The 21,113-nt window shown below is 43.5% G+C and overlaps 1 protein-coding gene across 2 annotated transcripts in view; it reads left to right on the top strand.

Moving 5' to 3' along the window:
- The window catches only part of FLT1 (fms related receptor tyrosine kinase 1), a 112,481-nt gene extending 93,644 nt beyond the window's left edge, over positions 1 to 18,837 (top strand). For both annotated transcript variants that reach the window (XM_068930165.1, XM_068930166.1), the window contains 12 exons: positions 2,273 to 2,386; positions 3,145 to 3,233; positions 4,682 to 4,841; positions 5,261 to 5,358; positions 5,893 to 6,015; positions 7,165 to 7,276; positions 9,544 to 9,643; positions 11,186 to 11,291; positions 11,388 to 11,518; positions 12,164 to 12,248; positions 13,114 to 13,205; positions 18,516 to 18,837. In XM_068930165.1, coding sequence (XP_068786266.1) covers positions 2,273 to 2,386; positions 3,145 to 3,233; positions 4,682 to 4,841; positions 5,261 to 5,358; positions 5,893 to 6,015; positions 7,165 to 7,276; positions 9,544 to 9,643; positions 11,186 to 11,291; positions 11,388 to 11,518; positions 12,164 to 12,248; positions 13,114 to 13,205; positions 18,516 to 18,720 — 1,415 coding nt within the window. In that variant the 3' untranslated portion in view covers positions 18,721 to 18,837. The remainder of the gene's footprint in view (positions 1 to 2,272; positions 2,387 to 3,144; positions 3,234 to 4,681; positions 4,842 to 5,260; positions 5,359 to 5,892; positions 6,016 to 7,164; positions 7,277 to 9,543; positions 9,644 to 11,185; positions 11,292 to 11,387; positions 11,519 to 12,163; positions 12,249 to 13,113; positions 13,206 to 18,515) is intronic.
- The last annotated feature ends 2,276 nt before the right edge of the window (positions 18,838 to 21,113 follow it).

Below are 21,113 nucleotides of genomic sequence, written 5' to 3' on the forward strand. Positions count from 1 at the left end.
ATTCTGTAGCCCAGAGTCCTGTTGATATCCATTCCTATGTATTTAGCTTTTCCTTGTTCGTATATCTAAGGATCATATCAGGCTTTTTGCATAGCCCTGGGAGCTTATGCTGCATTGTTTATCTGTCTTAATCCTTGAACCCTTCTCAGAGTCATTCTCTGCCAGGACACATCCCGTATTCCGTAGGTAAGGCCTGAATCCATCTTGCTTTCAGCTGGCTGCATTTAAACGCGGATTGAGTATATCCTTCTTACCCAGCAGCTCCTGGCTTCTCTGCTGCCTACTTGCTTATCAGAGTTATTAGAAAATCTGTACTTGTTATTTCCAGCCCGTGAAGGGGCACGTACAGTACTTTCAGACCTACAATGAGCCTCTGCAGAACCCAGCCTAAAATAGGCTTCATCAGATCATATCTCATTGGCAGCAACCTGCCAGTTCTTGCACCTTTTAGAGTGTGCCTTATCGATATTATATCCAAAAAGTTTGTTCTACAATATTACGTCAAATGCTTTAGCAGAAGGTGGTACCTGCTACTATGATATCCAGGATCATCCCAAAGGAGGAAATTTGCAGCTAAATACTGCATTTGAGTGTCCTCCAATCTCTCTTGTTCCAGAAGCACAGAAATGCCCCGTTGGTTAGTGTCAAATGAACAGCTATATTTGGAAAACGGGAAGGAATTAAACCTTTGGTCCCTGTCCAGACCTTCTGCAACAGTGGGGCAATAACCATCGGTGATGCATCCCCTGTCACTGTCTCACTGGTCTCTGTAGATGGCCCGTCTGTCACCTGGGTCATTGTCTGACCTCTAGAAACTGAACTGTTTTGCCACCATGCAAAACATACAGATATATGGGCTGGCAGAGAGGTCTGCCAAGTTCAACATTTCTTTATGTACATCAGTGGGCTTCTTGTGCCAGCCAGCTCCGTAAAGCCAACAAGAGTTGCTCCTGGAATAGATGAGCAGAAGACAGCCACAAGAAGCACTCGTGGGTGGGATTCATATGACTGAATGTGAGATGTGTGCAGGGGAGATGCTTGCACCTGACCTGGTCACCCACACCTTTTATTGTCAATGGAGAGAAGCAATGCTTCGTCTCATCCTAACGCAGATCCCTCCATTTGGTGAGATGACCACATGTTTTGCTCTACTATGAAGAGAGCCTGTGGTGACTAGGTCATGTGTGGGCATCTTCACTATGGGAACCTGAAATTAGGTGAGACTTGTCCCATTCCTTGCATCCTCACTAGATGATTGTCTAGGATTATCACAGTCATTCAGGGGATTTGTCCTCACAGTATTCCCATGAGGTGCAAGAGGTGTCACCACCTACGTAGATGAATAGTACGTCACTGGATAGATGACATGTTTTGTGTGGGGTCACCAAAAAAAAAAACCTGTTTCCAATCAGATGATAAAAGCAAGCCTTTTAAGACCTAGCTCCATGTTATTTCCACTGATCTGTTCTTCAGTGTCACTAGGGTGAAAAAATCTTTCTGGATCTACCCAAAATGATTTTTTTCTTGTTTTCTTACCAAAAGGAAATTCTACAGAAAAAAACAATTGTTTGGCAGTAATGAAAATCTTCACTCGACAGCAGGTAGAATCTTTTGGGTTCAGTTGTGGGTTTTCTTACATCACTACTATTATTATTAATATTAATTATGATCAGGAAGAGTAAGATTCAGTCACCTAACTTTAGCCATTTTTAAAATTTAGGTGCCTGGTCTAGGCTAAGAAAAGTCTAAGCTTCCTGTATAATGAACAGAATCAGACAAGCATTACCAAAGGCTGGTTCATTTCTTCCTAATGTAAATTGCTAAAGCTCATAACTGAATCAGCCTCTGGAAATGCCTTGCTCTTGCCACTGTCTTGTTGAGAGCTTAATTATTTCAGGCTAGTGCCTAACCCTTAGATGGCTGAAGCTAGGTCAGCTGAAATCTACTGTAGATAGAGTTAATTAAAGTCTTGAAATCTCTTTTTATTTTTTCTTTCAGTTTTTGGCTGAAACTACAAAACTATTCATGTGAAAAAATTCTCTCAGTTCTAAATATAAAAGGGTCTCCTGGGAGGAAGTTGAGTGTCTAATTCTTTTTATGGGTTTTATTGCAAGTAAGAGGATGCTGAGCAGGGAGAAATAGAAAAAGAACATCAACACATGGAAGTGCATCCAATAATGGACATTATTTCAGTGAAAAGTGACAAGAAGTGGTATAGCTCACCAGGACCAATACACTACCATTTCACATTGACCTTATTTTGCATTTACAGAAGGGGCCACAGCAAGTGAATACAAAGCTTTGATGACAGAGCTGAAGATCCTGATCCACATTGGTCATCATCTCAATATTGTGAATTTGTTGGGAGCTTGCACGAAGAACGGAGGTAAAAAAATCTGCACTGCACTGAAAATATATTTGAATCACTTCCAAATAAGTTAGTTGGCCACCTTGATTTTTGACCAGAAGTCAAGTTAGTGGCTTGAAGTATTGGAGCTCTTTCTCTGCTTGGTTAAAAAAAGAGGAAGAGAAAAGAGATTTCTAGTCATCTTACAAAGTGATTAAACCTTTTCTCTTCTTAAATGCTCTTTTGGTTTTAACATCAAAGTGAATAAGGGGCCACTTGTTGTCCTCTGTCTCATCTCCTTGCTAACCTCAAGTTAAACATGATCTGGAAAGACTGGGAGCAAGGGGTTCCTTGGGATCAGCTGCTGGCTCAGAAAGATGAATCACAAGGCAACTTTGGTAAAAGCCTTCAGTATAATCCACTAAGAAAATTAAAAGGCTAATATGAGAGGTTATTTCTTCTAGATATGTCCCCTTTTTTAGTTTAACAGGCACATGTGGGTTGCAGGACTCCAGTCGGAATTCAGACTGCCCCAAAGAGGAGATGGAGGAACATGCAGGACCCATGTCCATGACCCAGATTTCAAAAATTAGGCCCTGCCCTAATTTTCAGAAACTCTGTTATTTTGCTAACATGCTGAGTGTCCTCCAAACAGCTTTCTTCTTCATTAAGGAGTATTGTTAATTATTCTGGATTCCAGTTATAGCTATGGGCATGAAAGACACCTCTTTTTTTTCAGAAGTAGTACTCCCCTATATTGCTTTATAATGCTCAAAAGGTATTTTCCTTTTTCCTAGGGCCTTTGATGGTGATTGTTGAATACTGCAAGTATGGGAATTTATCAAACTATCTGAAGAGCAAGAGGACTTTTTTCTGCTCCAACAAGGTAAGGAGGCAGTCGCCTCTGGAAGGATTCACCTTGCCTAATGTACGTGTCTGTAACGTAGACATCAGCCTCTGAGCTTGTCACCTTAGATTCTCTGATAGCAAAAAGAAAGAAATAAGTGGTTTTGGGTGCAGTTCACCTGATCTATTTTAAAAGTTTGGTGTGGGATGTGTTATACCAAGAAAGGGCTCATTTGTCTTCACTGACTATGCAAGGAGCCTGATGTGACTAATTCAAATGGAGACATCTACAGTGAGAGGAAGTGAATCCAGTCCAAAGCGTCCCCACATGCTCTCTCCCCTCTGCTGACAAACCCATTCCTGCTGAGCTTGGGTCACTGCAGAGGCTTGTGTCAATGAAGCCAAAGGAAGTGGTTTTGCCCACTGATTCCGGTACCGCTGGGAACACAAATGAAATAATGTCGTTTAAAGCTAATGTTCCAAGACACCCTAATGTTCAGAGATTTACAAATAATCTTCCTATTGTGTGAGGAGAAGGGCTATCAGGAATAAAAGAGATTAGAGTCTTGTCGTCACATCCCTCAGCCCTCTGAATCAAATCTGCTATATATTCTTTATTACAAACCCAGACCTAAACATGCCAACTCTATCTGTACTTGTGCACTTTCAGCAAAATCCCCCAAAGGATTAAGGGATCTGACATGGGATTTAGGACCCTAGAGCCAGAACTGTAGTCCTCAAAACCCCTACTCAGCTGTGCCAAAAACTCGGAGGCTTCTTAGTTTTCGTTCATAACAGTTCTGCAAACTCTGCTGTAGGGCATCACTGGGAGGGCCTCCATCTTTAAAAGGCTTTGACTGAGCCTACTCCCAAGGTTGTCCACATCGGACTCTGCATAAAAACTAGCAACTGCCCTCTTCAAAATATGGTTGTTCACATAATCAGCCCGCAGGTCGGTGGGGAGCACAAATGTGCCGGGCTGACCCTTTGCCTGGGAGGATTCACACACTTCTTTCCCTTGGTGAGGGGACAGCCTTGACTTTGCGCTCTGGCACTGCTCGGAAGGACCTCTGAGCTAGCAGGAGGGAGCAGGGGCTCTGCATCAGCATACTCGAGAGGCTGGAGTATTCACAGGCCGAGATGGAAGGGCAGAAGGGGCAAGGGTATGGCCCAGCAGCGAGGCTGCTCTCCGGGCAGCAGTGGGATAACATTTTCCAAGAAGTGTTGCATGTTTCCCATTAAATCCTCATTGACCGTAACATTAAACCACTGGATAGAGGAGGTGGGGAAGACAGGCAGCCTTTTCCCACAGCAGCCACGCTTGCCACAGTGACGTCGGGCTCTCAAGCGAAGCGGGGAGATCGACCAACACATGTCAGAGGCGAGCATTTTCTCCCAGCGGAAACGAGGCAAAAGTCTGATTTGGTTCCTACCCCGTGCTCTTCCGTTGGTTTGAGGTAGCACCTCTTCTCCTCTGTTTATTTGAAGGACTCCTCTGTGCAAGTAGAGCCAATGAAGGAGAAAAAGGATATTGAGCCGGTAGAAGGCAAAAAACAAAGGCTGGCCAGCGTCACCAGCAGCGAGAGCTTCGCAAGCTCGGGCTTTCAGGAAGATAAAAGTCTGAGTGATGTGGAGGAGGACGAGGAGGGTAGGTATTAATTCCTTCCTGTCCCTACACGGTCTGTGATATTTTTACAACATACTGTGCATCTCTGAAATTTTTTTCCTCATTTATCACCCTAATAAACATCCGTGGGAGACGCTCACAGGGTCATGTCCAGCGGGTAGAAGATTTAAAAAAAGATTATTTCCAGGGTTACTAAATCTGACAGGAAAATGTGTGATTGTTTCTTCTGACTGCTCCTTATCTTTGGGGAAAACACAGCAGTGTCCAAAGTGCGGGGTATAAAGCAAGCACTATTTTTGTTTCCAGTGACAGTGGGTTGACCTCCAAATACTATTCGACAAAGACTGAATTTATGAGAGTAGTAAGATCAGTAAGAGCAGGGAAAAATAACTGCCTTATGAGCAATCTTTCTAACAAATGGTGCACTCAACTGTTTTCAGATTCTGACGAGTTCTACAAGCTGCCTCTCACTATGGAAGACCTGATTTCTTACAGCTTTCAGGTGGCCAGAGGCATGGAGTTCTTGTCCTCCAGAAAGGTTGGTTTTATGCTTGAGTTTTTTCACCGCAGAAGAGTCAGATTCGGAGGTGAAGTGATGTCTACGTTTTAGTGACACCTTCCTTGGTAGAGGTCCCAAAGGAAGAGCAGCTTTCCTCTTGGTGTTCTAAATATAATGGTGTGTTTATCCAAGTCTTCATACTCCATAAACACAGGATTACAGTGGAAGGCAATGGGTCAAGCTAATTCATTTAGATAAGTTCTTTTTGGTGGGTTTTTTTTTTTGTAGTTTCAACATGTATTAGCTATGGATCCCCAAACGAACTGGTGCTTTCCTTGGAAACACCAAGGGGCTTAAAGATTTATGACTTTCTGAACTGGAGAAATACTTTTTGTAAAGAACTGCCACTGTTTACAGTAACTTCATGTAAACTATAGTCAACTTCCCTAAAAAAATATTAAATTGATTTCTCTAATAATAATAATAATTCGAAAAAGGATATGGGAGAGAGTCAGGAAATTTGTGGGCAGGATTAAGGAAATGCAGTTTGATTGTGAAACTATTTTATTATAGTGTATTCATCGTGACCTGGCAGCCAGAAACATCCTTTTATCTGAGAACAATGTAGTGAAGATCTGTGATTTTGGCCTCGCAAGAGATATTTATAAGAATCCTGATTATGTGAGAAAAGGAGATGTAAGTCAAGATGCTGTTTATTTATCCAGTTGTTTACAACATATCATTTCAAGCTGTCCACCAAAATGTTCTGTAGACTTTTACATTTCCTGAACTTAAAAGAGTTTGAAAGCCATCACAGTTTCTGTGTAAGGACGAGCAATTCAGATGCCTTGTGCATCCAGCAAACATTTCTGTCCTCAAACATAAGGCCTGGAAATGCTAACCGTTTCACAGTTCTAGCCTTTTAATACTTTAGCTATTTTTTAGATATTAATTTCTTAGCTGGCTCTGCAATATAATACCCTTACTAAGCAAACTGCCTTCATGGAAACCAGGCCCTGCAGAAGAAGGTGTGTGTCCTTCCATCCACCCGCACCATGAGCTGAGCGGCTCATGCTGCCTCAGAACAGCTGAGCAAAACTTGCTTCCTCGGGAACCTATTTGACCTTCTCACTTTCCCAGTAAATAGCAGGCAATAAGTCCACAGGCCTGCAATGAACTCCGGGTCAGTAACCTGTGCCTGCGCCCGTGGATGTCCAGGGAATTTGGTGGGGGAATGAGAATTCATGCAGAGATTCTGCTTCTGGATGTCTCGCTCACCTGCCACCTACGCCCTCATCTGTAAATAGCTTTAAAGCCTTACAGCACTACATAATAGCTGTGCAGCATTATTCATATGACTTGGGTAATGCTCAGGAGACACTAATAAGCTGCGCTATGGGGACGGCATACATTGCTGACACAGTCCTGGAAGAGAGGGCCTGCAATTTTACCCAAGAACATCTCTGGTACTATGACAAAATGATTTACACTTGGGGTATGATTTTCTCCCCTGTCCCTAGGATGCAGGCAAGAGACAACTGTTCTGATATGTCCCTGCAACACTGCAAAAAAAGGCCTAGTCACTCTTCTCATGGGTTTCCAGTTTATGGTTCTTTGTGTCACGTATATTTTTTAAAATATATTTAGGAAGGGGAAAACAACCTTTTATTCCAAAAATTTGTTAAGACAGTGTCTGAATGAGTATGTGTTTATTGTCTGCAAAGAAATCCCACAGGTTCCTTCTTGAATAGTAATTATTTATATAACAATATATAATTGATTCAGCTGTGATTAAATTCTTTTCATCTTTGAAAATAATAGCAAGGTTTGTCCCTTTCATTTCAGGCTCGACTTCCTCTCAAGTGGATGGCTCCAGAATCCATATTTGATAAAATCTACAATACAAAAAGTGATGTGTGGTCGTATGGAGTATTGCTGTGGGAGATATTTTCCTTAGGTACGTTAAATCTGTATCCTGGGAGCTGAGAGCAGTGGACAGGGTTGTAGTAAGGGCTTGACCTGATGATCTTTTCAGTCTATGGAAAAACATCCATTAACTTTAAAGAGCTTTTGCCGTGTCTTTAATAAGGAACTAACTAAATCAGGCATTGGTAGGGTGTGGGGATAGAGGGGAGCATCATTTGTATCACATCACTGGGAACTGAAAGGGGCTTGTAAGAGCACCGGTAAGACGGAGAACAGCCTGGCCAAGCTCAAAGCCTTCGTGGACAGCAAAATTATCTGAGCATTTTTCCACCTGTTTCTTTCATGGCCAAAACTTAAATTTCCATCTTTCTCCTGAAGAAACCCTTTGTGTGGATACACCTAGGCAGCCCGGCCTGAGTGGTCTTGGCTCTCTCTTTGACAGATAGAGTGCAGAGTTATGGTATCAGAGCTATGGTATGGTTGACAGGAAAATAAAGCAAATTTTTAAAGTCTTATAGTGTAACATGGAGCCTGTGGGCCTTATTCAGCCTGCCGTGTGCCATCCAAGGTAAACCTAGGGATCTCCTCGGGTACAACAGGGCCAGCATTCGTGGTGCCAGGGCTGTGCACTCAGTACCCGCTCCCTGGAGAGAAGTAGGGCGGGTTTCAGACCTCTTAAGTGGGATCCCCAATTCCGGCGTATTTGACTTTTCTGCAGTTGTGACCAGCAGCCAGGGACAACTGTCACACAGTGCTTGCTGGAATGAAGGCAGCGCGCTCGGCTGCCTGAGTATAGCATTGAATATGCAGGAAACAAGAGCTGACCCTAAATATAAAGCTCAGAGTCCACCCTCTCCGCCTGGCGTCACAAAGTGGATGCTTTTTTCCCTCAAAAGCTTCTCCATTTCTCTGTGGGAGCAAGTAAGCGCCCAGCTGGGAACACAAGGAGGTCTTTGAACATCTCTGAATGTGTTAAAGGCATCTGAGACGTGTGACAGCAGACACCCTCCGTTTCCACTCCGAAAATCAGCCGGCGAGTGCCCCGGTGCCAGCCCTGCGCCGCGCACAGCTGCTTCCCTCACACACGAGCCGCTGGAAACAGCAGGCAAACAAACAGCAAAACAGATGCCTTGGGGTGAACTAGAGCATGGAATCTGAAATTAAAACCCCGAGCACAGCTTTTGTTTTTTTTTCCTTCGTTTTTGTACATTTGAGATGCAGGATACAAAACGTACACTGAAAGGGAACAACAATGACCGTCATAATAGAAGAATCTTAATTGGGTTCAGCACAGAGGCTGACAAAAGAGGAGAACAGTAGAGGAAACAATACTATACAATTCCTGGGACAATCAATCATTTATTAGTTTAAATGCATGTTGCTGGTCAGGCTGCCAACTCTTGTGATTTTTATGGTGAGCCTCACAATATCTGCTATTTTTTTCTTAAAGCCCCAGCTGCTGGAACGTGGTGATTGACTCTCAGAGAGTTTTTTGTTGTTGTTGTTCTTTCCTTTTCTCTTTTCCTTATGCTTTCTTATCAGTGGAAAAAAGACCAGCAGCATAATCAGGCTACTGATCTTAAAACCACAGAAGCCAGAGAAATAATGCAAATGCACCATGATTTGATTTTAAAGCATTATTTTATTATTTTCAAGCTGGTTTTGAGTGTTTGGGATTTGTTAATACCGTGCTTACTAGAAATCAGGATTGTCCCAAGTATGAAGAGATCAGACTTGGCTTTTGTTTAAGTACTCTTTTTGAGTCAAATTCATTTTTATTTTTTACATTCAGGCCAGGTAAATGCCACTGATAGTCCTAAGCTCGATCCTGCCAGTCTGCAAGGACCAGGACCTGGCCTGACTTCAGCCGCAGTTCCCCTGTGGCGCCCGGCAGGGTCAGACCCTTGCGGAGGTTTCCAGCCTCTGGATGCAGACGCGACAAATCCTGGGTGTCGCAGGGGTGGGGGAATCCGTAGCACCTGGGTTAGGTTTCATGATTATCTGTCTCAGGTACCCAGCCAGGCTGCCTTTACAGTCAGTGCTGAGAAAAGGGATCTCCAGAAAGCATTTCATCTGACTCCCAGACGGATGTCTGGCATAGGTGAGGTGAATCACCCCCTGGAAGTCCCTGTTTTTCCCCGCAGATTGCGTGGGGAGCGTAGCTTGTCTCGCACGGACCGTAGGAACTCGAACAGTGTCTTACCTGGCTAATGCTGGGGGAGCTGACGCAACACCAGCCTCGTGTGCAGGGATGGGTCCCCTCCTGACTCAGGAACCTGTTTTCACTGTTATCCCTAGGTGCCTCTCCTTACCCTGGAGTCCAAATAGATGAGGATTTCTGCAGCAGACTAAAAGAAGGCACAAGAATGCGGGCCCCAGAGCAAGCGACAGAAGAAATGTAAGATGCCTTTCCCTGCTTGCTTGTGGCGTACCCCTCCCCTCCCAGGCTGCCTTGCAGGGTGGATGATGTACGAGTCTCTGCCAGAAATCTTCTGCACAAACATAAGAAAAAATAACCCAACGCTGCCTCATATCTTCTTGCCATCATTAGCACCTTCTTGACATCCCTCCACCTTTAGCCCCCAGCCTTCTCTCCAGCTAAAAGGCTGTGAAGAAGGCGCTGAGCCAGGCAGCGCTCTTGGCTGGAGGACACGGCCCCAAGCCCAGGGCACCACCTTTCCTGAGCAGGCTAATAGTTCTGTAGCCCAAGCCAGACCAAACGCATGCTACGGAGGCTTTGCGTAGGGTTTGACGAGGGAGTGTGGTCACAAGGAAAGGCCAGGCGCTGGAGCAATGCAAGGTCAATGTCGCCTAAGCTCATCATCCTTCGTGGCCAAGACCATTTTTCAGTTTTAAGGTATGGAGAAGCCTGTTCTTAGATAGCTTAGGGGAGGGCCATTAAAGTCACAGCTGAAAGAACAACTCAGAGGAAGAAGGTTATTTGTTCTTGTCCAAGTTTAATATTTATTGATGTGCACACCAGTAAGTGCTGGAGGAATGTGCCATTATTAACGTTTTCTTAACTTAGGAAGTGACAGTGCAGTTGCTTCCTTGCAAATAACGGTGGTGCTGAGGGCCCACCCTTTCCTGGTGACAGCGTCTGATGGCAGAGGAAGGTGACAGGGACCTGCCAGCTCCAAAATCATTTAGTCTAGGCTGTTTCTGCCTGAGGCTTTCAACAGCTACCTTGGCCACGCAGGCAGCAGCCCATTAGGAAAACCAGTAGCTCCTCCCTAAGGGCTCCATGCGGCCTTTGCTCCGAGTTACAAGGCTCTGAGCGCAGAGTTGCACAAATCATTCAGGAGCATGGAAATGTCATGTGCATTTTACCTCTTCAGGCAAAATTAAAAACAGGTAGGTGTCTATGGTGCCGTTTTGAGCGCTACATCATGACTCTAAATAGTAACACTTCCCAAAAATAACATTCTAGAAGAAGAAAAAGGATGCAAGCCAGCCATATCATATCTGGGAGTGTTACCCATTGGCTAATTTTATTATCCTAGTGACAGTTGATAACAGCTTTTTTTTTCTCTTCCACATATTTTATTGCAGGAAGGAAAGCTAGACTCAACCAATACAAGGAAGTGACACATTCATATAAGTCATCTTAGGATGCCTTAACTTAAACATTGCCGGTTAATAGATGCTTAATACAAAGGTTTAGCATTTAATTAGGAATAAAAAAAAGAAAGTATGACTAATTGGCTAAATTATTCTTCTGAAGTGGGCTTCCTGGTGTCCTGTGGAAAGCAATTTTTTTTCTTTTTTGTTGAAAACATACTCTTTTACTTTTAGTAAGAGGCCTCGGTAGTGCTGGAGAGCATCTTTGTAAAATCACACAGGCTCAGGATTTAACTGTATTGCTGATACGCTGTCAGACACTGCATTGCCCTGGAGCTTTAAGACCCACAATGTGCTCATTTTGCTTTTGTCATCATAGCTATCAAATCATGCTGGACTGTTGGCGAAGCAATCCCAACGACAGACCGAGGTTCTCTGAACTGGTGAAAAAGCTGGGTGATCTTCTTCAAGCAAACGTGCAACAGGTACTATTACAGTACTAACTATGTGTGATGACCTTGGTAAGGGCTGCAGGGTGCACTTTCTCAGGAATAACAGTTTCATTTTTAATATGCATTTAGGAAGGCAAAGACTACATACCCCTGAATACTATATTTACAACTGAAAGCGTGTTTCCGTCTGCACCCATTTCTTTGTGCAATGAAAACGTATCTGTTACAAGCTCAAACTGTGGAAGCACTGAAAACATCAGGTAAGATAAGGACAGGGTTGGTTTGTTCCTTCCTTATTGCAGCTTGTTGCATTGCCTGGTTCAGGCTTGGGTATAAGAAAACAGCCGGAAACACCCGACACAGCCTGAATTTTCCAACATCTCCAGCGTCTGATTTGAAATGTCATCTTTTTTTTATGAGAGAATGACTAGAAATCACTTTTCGCATTCAATTTCAAAGTGGCATCTGATTCTTCATTCTCCCCCCCGCCCCGTAAATCTACTTTGTATCATCTAACAGAGGTGTTGATATCACCTTTGCCGTCAGCAACAGCTTCTCAGTTCAAAATCCTCACCTGCAGTTTACTCTGGGGTGTGCAACATTTTCTGGGCTGGGTAACGTCTCGGTATTCTTCATTAGCAGGCGTTCAAGTGGAGCCACAGAGCGGCTCCTCGGTCCCTGAACCCCATCCGGGCGGGTTGGGGCGCTAGGAAGAGGGGTTGAGAGAGGCCGTGAGAGGCTGGTGAATGAGGTTTGGGTAGAGTCTGGGGTAACAATTCCATTTGTATAAACTACTTTGGTGATCAGTTAAGCAAATACTTTAAGAAACACAGGAATAACCAATGCTTTTCGCTTACACACTTCACACTCTCACCAGGAATTTTTCTCCCTTTTCTGTTAAATAGATACATAAACACTTTCAAAATAAAACCACCTCAGCGCATAAAAACATTTGAAGAACTTCCCATCAAGGAAACGTTTGTGTTTGACGTAAGTGATTCTTAGGCCAAATAATATATAATTTATTTATTTTTATTTACAATGACAGCTATATACAAAGGAAATCAAGACAGGGGTTTGCTGCTTTGCCAGCTCTGCTGAAATGAGGTACAAGATCAGCTGTGCTTGCAGTATCGTGTTATCCCACTGGCCTTCAAATGGGGGACAGTGGGTCTTTCATTGTCTGTGCCATGGGCCACAAACACTCCTCCCTTGCTAAGAAACGGCCAGTGTCAATAGCCCCACAAGAGATGGCTGCCAGAGTCCCAGCTGGGTCCCAGTGCCGTGGAAGAGACACTTAAAATCTCTTGGATATGTGCTTCCATCTGAATATGAGTGCAAAAATGAGAACTGTGGGTCTCGTTCCATCCTAGGTCCTTTCTATGTGCATGCCCTGCTAGCAGGCGGATGAGCTGGGGAAACATCAGTCGACAGGGCACACGTATTGTCTTGGGTGGAGGTGGGCAAGGGTCAGCCGTTGGAGGAAGCTTTTAGTAATCCAGACAACAGTTATAAGCATTAAATGGTGGGGGCAAAGGAAAAGCATGCTGGTTCACTGAAGGCTGGCTAGTGTCTGGCCAGAGCTTCACTTATGACGCTCTGCACCTGCATTAATGCCAGTTGTTCGCTGCATCCCAAAACAGGGACCATTTGGAAAAGCAACATTAAATTCCTGGGCATTGTGGCACTTAAAGCAGCACATAATCTCTGGGTCTTGCAGATCTCTGAGCAAAAATGACAAAAACGATGTCGCAAATCTGACCAGATGGGAATTGACTTTATTGTAAAAGTAACTTTCCACAGTTAACGTGTAACAGTTAACATGTTGAGTCTGTCTTTTTTTTTTTTCTTCAAGGATTACCAAGCAGACAGTGGGATGGTGCTAGCTTCAGAAGAACTGAAACGCTTCACATGGACAGACAGCAAACAGCGACGGACGCTCTTTGGGTCTGTACTTTATGTGCTTTTCTCCTCCTGCACGTTGGAGGGCAAAGGAGGATTCAAGGTCCTTGTACTAAATCAGGCCTAACAGAAGTAGCTGAGGTGCCCCAGTCTTAGCAAATGCTTTTGCTGATGTGCGTTCTGCTTAGTCGAGCAGAACCTCGACTTCATTCAGAACCTTCATTCAACCTGCCCTCGCAGCTAAACCTCCATACACTTTACACAAAAAAAAAAAAAAGAAATAACCCTCAAACCCATCAATGAACATCACCGACATGATTTGTTATCACTCTTTAGCAATCTACCTGATCATGAACTTACTGCCAGGCTGGGCAGGTGACCGTCAGAGAGCACTAATCCAAGGCACTTGTGCAGAACTGTAGGAAACAAGTCCTTGGCGAGGGGGTGGAGGAACGTGTGGCTAAGAAGGATTTGCAGTTCTTTCTGTGCGTCCCCAAGGGCATCCCAGCTGGGATGAAGCTCCCAGGGCTTGTTTTTGCCCTTCTTTTCCATGACTCAGCTAAGCATAGCCCATTTAAGACCTATGGGCTCAGGATGCTAAAGTGGCAACTTTACAATAGATGGATGTGAGGGCCTCATTTCTCTTCCTGCCTTTAAGCACTTAGTATATTAGGCACCTTCCTCCACCTAATTCCTGACAGCTGCCCAAGCAGGGAACTGGGCTACTCTAAGGAATGCATTGCACTGACATGAACTCTCCGTAAATGGGAAATGTTTATTTTCTCAGTGCCGACAGTGTCTCAGTTCCCGGGCCATTATGAAACTGGCAGTGTCCGTGGCTGGTTTCGGCTCTCTCAGCCAGCTCAGGGATTGCCCAGACCCAGCAGCTCTTTCATCTTATGCTGGCATTAGGTCAAGGCCATCCTGCCATTCTGACCGTATTGAACCTGGTAGCGACCCGGAGCTGCGCAGGCTAGGAGGTGTGGTATTGTCGTGAACAATTGAAGCTGGCTGAAATGTGCAGTCAAGGTGGAGAAGGCTGGCTTTAAGAAAAATTCCAGTGACTAAGTAAAACAGCATTGGTTAAGTGCACAGATATACAGGTGTGAGAGCATGCACACAGGCTCACTCGCACGGCCAAAATACATGGCAATATAGGGTAAACGTGCTACTGGCAAGAGTATGCAATGAAAGCACTGCCTGTGCATGGCAAAGCCAAGGTTATGCAAGTCACTCCAAACAAGTGCTAGTAAAATCTTTTTCCTGCTTTGACCACTCACATTTCAGAAAAGAGGCCTGTAAGTGTTTTTATGGCACTCCAATTTCATTGAGGGAGTTTCTCATAGTCTATTTTGAGAAGCCAGGTATTACAGTACTTGGAATGCGCGTGGACTTTACAGGGCTCCAGAGGACACAATGCTTCCTAAAAGTGGTTTAACACATCTTTTCTCTGTGTAATTGTGACATGTCTGAAGGCTGCGGTCAGCAGCAGAGTAATCTCCCCAAATGAAATTATAAAATGCCTCTTTCTTTGCGTGGCACAGAACACATGGTGCGTGCCCTCAGCAGCTCTCTGACATTGCTTTGAGGAGTATTTTCAGCTGTATAAGGAAAAGGAATGCTTAAATGGGAAAAAAGAAATCTGAACCCAACTGTAGCTGCTAGAATGTAAATCCTTGAGGAAACAGAGCAGTTCGCTGAGCACACAGAAGGTCATCTGCCCTGGAAGATAAATTAGTGGTACTGCAGCGCTAAGCCAAAAAGCATTCGTGTCTGCCATTGGTGACCTATTAGTGTAAATACACTCTTAAAATAAAAGTGTAGCTTCCTAGCTAAGCATCCTTTGCTTAGGCTGAATTGGAGCAGTAAATAAATACCCCTGAAAGTAGTAATATATGAAAACTACATTTGTCCACTTCCCAGACAGTGGGCAAGGTAAAGCTCCGAAGGGAGGCTGACCAATGTAAGCTGATCTAACCAAACGCATGGTCCTGCTTCTTCCCTTGTATCCCACACACCCTTGCTCTGTGGTCCTGCCCCCTCTCTTGTGCTAACGTTTCTCCTCAGCTTGCCCTACAATAAGCTGGTTCCCGTCACTAGACTACCAGAAAAATAAGCCTCAAATAGACTCTCAGCAAACAGTAGTGGCTTGTTGTCAGGGCAGCTGAATGCCTGTGCCGGGATGAGGAAGGGCCCTCACATTTTATCAGCAGTTGCTAGATCACCTTCACTGTAACACCAAACCATGCCCTAAGCACCTACTTTCGTGCTCACTGTAAACCTCAACATCCTCCTTTAGGATGCAGACGCAGACAAACACACTCGCACCAGGGAGTGCTTCCTGAGCCCAGGCTAAGTGGCGCAGAGTGACTGTGTCCACGTTGCTCCTGGCTTGCCTCCTCTGGAGGAGCCTGGTTTGGTGCACAGTACAGCAGCACTGAGCCCTGGATCTCTTTGGGCAGCCGTGTTTCTCTGCTACCCAAGACGAAAAGAGTGGGGCCTGTGTATTTTTCTCAGTTCAAAGTTTCTGAAATAACATGCAGATCAGCCAGGAAAGATGATGCATTAATAACAGAACAAAGGTGTGTGCATGCCCTGGAGCAGGGCGTTAGAGGGATGACACCTGAGATGGCAAAGTCTGACGGGACAGTGCTGAAAGACTGTGTAGGGCGAAAGGAGCCAAACCTGATACATCTTACCTGTACTGCTTTGTGGGAGCAGTCACTGCAGTGAACTTGTGCCAGAACTGCTCCCAGAGTTGGTGTCAGAGGAAACTAATCAGTTCACTCCAGGAGAAAGCCAGCACATGCACTAATATTCACCCAGTGTGAACAACTAGGGCACCATCAAGATGAAAACAAGTGATACTCTCAATGCCATAAAGAGAGGTAAGCCTCTCCTAACATAAGGTCTCAAGTAACAAGATTCCAGTAGGGAAGTTGTCAGAGGGAAAGGCAACAGTCTTTTGAGATCTGCTCCCTTGCAGATAGAAAGGATCCCAACCGCATCTCTTCTCCAGTACTGGTGAAAAAGCCTAAGCAGAGTAAGCCAAAATCCTTTGGCTGGAGCAAACCCTTGAATCTAAGCAAATTGCTACATCAGTGAATTTGCTGAGAACTCCACCATTTTTGAGCTGGAACAAAAATCGTGAGAGCCATAGCCAACTTCTAATCTCACTGAGCTCTTGAATGCAGACTATTTGCCAGGAATGAAGCAGCCATTTCCTCCAGCAAGCAATCCCAATTAAAAAGCAGCCAGATCCAGTTTCTAATTTACATTCACCAAGTAGAAAGTAGACAGTCCACAGCTAGAGAAGCCTTTACTGACCGTAAGCTCGATCTCCAAATGAAGTCTTTCAGTGCTAAGCCTTACAGACTCCCTGAAAGCTCTCCTTAGGAACGTATGCCAAGGTACACCAGTGCACCTGAAGGTCCAGCTTTATTTGTATAAAGTTTTATTAATTAGTCTAAGTAGAAACCAAGTCTGGCTTAGAGGCTTTATTCCAGCTCTGTAACATAACATTGCTTCAGACTTTTCAGCCAGTATTGAAATATGATGTATTTGTTTCTTAAGGCATTGATCTTTCTAAACATGCTAGGCCTAAACTTCAATTACAAAATAGGGTCTGTGACTGCAAAAAACTATAGATTATCAGGATGCAAGAGACAGACAAGGAATAAAAGGATCAAAGAGAATGATGATGTTAAGGATCATAACTTCAATGGTCTAGCTGATGCTTTTTGAGTGCTTAAAGTTCACAATAATGGCAATTAGGCAGATGACAGGAAAGGTTTCCCATGCACACTCCACTTCTGCCAGCCCACTGCTCTCTAAGACTTAATAGGCAATTACAATGTAAATCACAGAAGCGTTTCTCTTTAAATCCATTAAATCCTTTAAATCCATTTCTCTTTAAAACTCTATCTACGGACAAGAGTATGGGTGGTCATCTTGGGAGCACCCTCTAATTACCTATAGATGTCACAGATAGGACAGGAGACCACACTCCTTACAAAGCACAGAGGCTTGTGAGTTAAACACTTTTAGATTTCACAGCTGTTTGAAATTGTTACTTCTCCATTTCCTAAATGAGAGGCCTTATGCTACTTTACTGGTTCAGTGCTTCATTTGACAATCAAATTGTGCAAATTAAAATAAAAAAAAAATAAAACCCTGGGCTCACTGAAGCCTCAGTAGATAACCCTGTCTTCTCTGAAATTCAAGACTATGACTGACAATATTCCTGACCTTATAAAAGGAAAGTGGCAGAGTGCCCCTTTACTTTATAAAAGCAGTGCAGAGGGAATGTAAATTTAGGCATTGCAGTCCAACATATGATTAAGATTTCATATATAATCAATGATGGCTAGTGCCCTGCCTTGCCCTTTGTCTACAGATAAAGAACTAAGACATCTAAGTTTAATGGTGTGAAAATTCTCTTTGCCTTAATTTTCTTCATCACTGAAAGAGCCTTTTTGAGCACTGCCCTCTCAGAATAAGGGTGAGAAAGTGCTGCAAGGTGAACTATGTCCTAAAGAGTAGCTCAGCTAAGAAGACACTACGGCCCTCTTGTAAAGGGCACCTTGTAAAAAGCCTCCAACAGGATAACTAGTCCTTTGTGGAACAGCAATACTCTTTGATTCAAACCAGCAGCTCATGTCAGCTGCAGAGAACAGTCTAGAAGAGGAGATAGCTGGGTATCCTGTGCCCTTCCTTACCCAAACATCAGTTGCTTATCTTAAAGACTCACCTAAGCTCAGGCTTCAGGTACATCTATGCTGGTAGCTTCCCACTTTTGCCTCAAGGCTTGAGGCCTTTGGTTGCTTCACTCTTCCCACTCAACAACAAGAACAAAAGGTTCCCTTAACAAGAACATTTAAGTGGGGGGGGGGGGGGAAGATAGATCATATCAGAATCTGCAGCTCAGCAGCAGCACAGATGCTAGACACTACATGTTATTCTGCTGTGCAGTAAAGTTTCAGTCCCTAGCTCTGCCACAAAAGGCACTTCAGCTGTTGTTCCAGGTCTATCCTGAATTCACACTAACAAAAAATAGAGCTTAGGTGATCAAATATTCCCCATAAGCACCATGATTGTAGTATTTATAGTGAACACAATCACTTTAATACAGGTGCTCTGAACAAAAACGCTCTGACTGAGGGGATTTCAGGGGGACATAGCAAGGGTCTTTTGGTCCTCTGTTCTACTCTCCCTCGAGCAGTCCCATCCATATCAATGCTCTTCCCATCATCCGAGAATAAATAAAGCAGCTTCTTGTGATATGGCTTTGCTCGAGTCATTAAACGGATGCCCTTGCGCTTTAAACACACTAACAGTGACATTGCTGTTTTACAGGGTGAAAGGTGCCAGCAGGAGCAAGGATTCGGTGCTTTCTGGAATAACTAAGCCAAGAAGCTTCTGCAGTTTCAGTTGTGACCAACTCAGTGATTCCAAGCAAAGATACACTTACTGCAACACAGTGCTGGAGAAAATGAAAGTATGCCATTCTCCCCCTCCTGACTACAACTCAGTGGTCCTTTATGCTCAGCCACCCATTTAAGTAGGCCAAGATATATGCATCTTATCGGAAAAGGTTTTTCTAAAACACTGCCAATTTAAACATTTTGACCTGAATAATTTTACTTATCCTACAATTAAAAAACTGCCATTGGCTTAACCTCAAATGACCTGCTTTTTCACAAACTGCAAGAAGCATACACAAAATATAGTAAGATACTAATGCTTAGGCCTCAGCTTTCCCAATGCTGACCACCAACAGCTGTCACTAAAATTGCCTGATACTTTTGAAAACTCGAATGGCCATCCATCATTACAGACAAAACAAGCTCAGTGTTTAGTCCTTGGCAGCAGGATAGTATTTAATGCTACAGTCACCCGGCCTCTGTTCAGACTTGTGCAACACTGATCTTCTAGTCAGGAGCACCCTGGAAGATGCACCCCACTGCTTAGACCTATGGGTAAGGCTACCTGTGTACCGCTGAAAAATAAAGGATTGTCTGAAAAGAGGTAGACAAGAAGGGGACCACATTCTACAGTTTTTAGTCAAAACTCTACTTTGAGAAACTTGAGGGAAGGCTAATGCTGTAGGGAATCTGAATTAACTAGCTGGGTATGAGGCATTAGGAAGGGCTTACTCCTTTGGGTAAGAAAAGGGGCAGGGGAGAGCCCTGTGAGGCCAGGATTTCAAGCACAGGTGTCGTAAAACACATTTGGCAAGGATATAAAGGAACTAAGATCAGAGCCAGGGGCTGTAATAACAGGGACTGCAGATCAATTCACTTTGGTCAAGCCTGCTGAAATCAAGTAAACGTTCTTGAAGTTTTGTACTTTTTCAATATGCCAACATACACACACTGGAAACAAATAAACTAGACATGTTAAGCCAAGCTTTGTCCACGAAACCTAGTGGACCTTCTAACATTGCACTGATTATATTTTATTTATGGGAATCTGTCTGAAAGGACAGAATGGCTACTAAACTGCATAAACCTTAAACAAAGGATTGATTATTAGAGAGTTTGAAAGGTTTAGTTAGAAATAAGACAATATATTGGAAAGTCAGGGCAGCTTTTCTATGATTACAGTTGAATTTCCAGGTTAGTTAAGAGTATATATGTACAGGAATAAAAGTGTATCATTTATTTGCAACAGAGTTTTATATAGCATCTCAGAAAGGAAATGTTTTTCATTTGAAAAGTGTAAGGATGCACTATCCCCCTTTACCTTTGAATGCGATAGTAAGACGGCTTTTGGCCAATTAACAGTCGCACTGACGTTTTCTGGATCAACAACTACTACCCAGTCTCAGTTTCTTGGGGTCCGCTATAAACATATTTATTAAAACACTACTTGCAACATGGTTCTGACCACTCAAAACTCGGTTTAGGGGCTGTGAGTTTAACCCACCACTAGACATAAAAGCAAATGTCCTTTTTGTATTTACAAAGATAAAAACATTCTTGTATACGCAAGAGAAACATGTACTGCTAACTCCTAAGCTACAAAGAATCCATTCTAGATCTTCCTTGCCAAGAGATCATTAATTTTTAACTATAATTTACTGCACTGTCTCTTGCTGGAGAAGTGTATTCTATCTTGATCAAAACAATTGGAAATTAAAAGCAGCGTTTAACTCCAATTCAGCTGAAATAACTGAGGGATAATGCATCTCTAAAAGGAAGCGTTTGCACAGTGTAAATATATAAATATGCTTTTTGTGCATAAATATTTAAGAAAATTAGACTACAAAAGTTACTTTTATATGAACTCCAAGTTTCTTTGGATGTGAATAACTTACTTTTATCTTACATTTTCTCTCCTAATATAATGTATTTGACTGCTAAATTCATATAATAAAGTTTGCTTTTGAAAGAGCGTACACAGATCTGCCAGGCTAATTAACCCAGTAAAGATAACCACAATAGACAATCCAGCTTTGGGCAGCACTAGCATGTACATCTGTCCATCAATCTATCAAATATGCATGGAAGGTACCCTACCCACAGATACAGTGATGGACACTTGCATTGCTCCCTATGTAAGTGAAATACACTAGATTCAGCATACTTCAGAGATACTTACTGCTGTCCAAAGGAGGAGAAAAAAAAAAAAAAAACAACAACACACACCACACACACCACCACACTCTACTGTCCAGGAAAATCGAGGTTTCATGGTGGAGAAAAGGAAATCCGTTGACAAATAGCCATTTAGCTGCCCCTTGGTCACTTCTGCAGCTAGAACATCTGGTATAGATGAAAGGACAACAAAAGAAGCTACAGTATCACCAACTCAAAGCCTGTTCTGAACCAACTGTGACATGAGTTACTGCATCCAGCCTGGTAGGTGTTTCTTCTTCTTCATGGGGATTCTCCGAGTCCCTGCCCCCAAAAGCAGATCCTGGCGAAGCTGCCTCCACTTAGATGTTCAAAT

Source organism: Struthio camelus, chromosome 1, assembly GCF_040807025.1.
Source record: "Struthio camelus isolate bStrCam1 chromosome 1, bStrCam1.hap1, whole genome shotgun sequence".
NCBI lineage: Eukaryota > Metazoa > Chordata > Aves > Struthioniformes > Struthionidae > Struthio > Struthio camelus.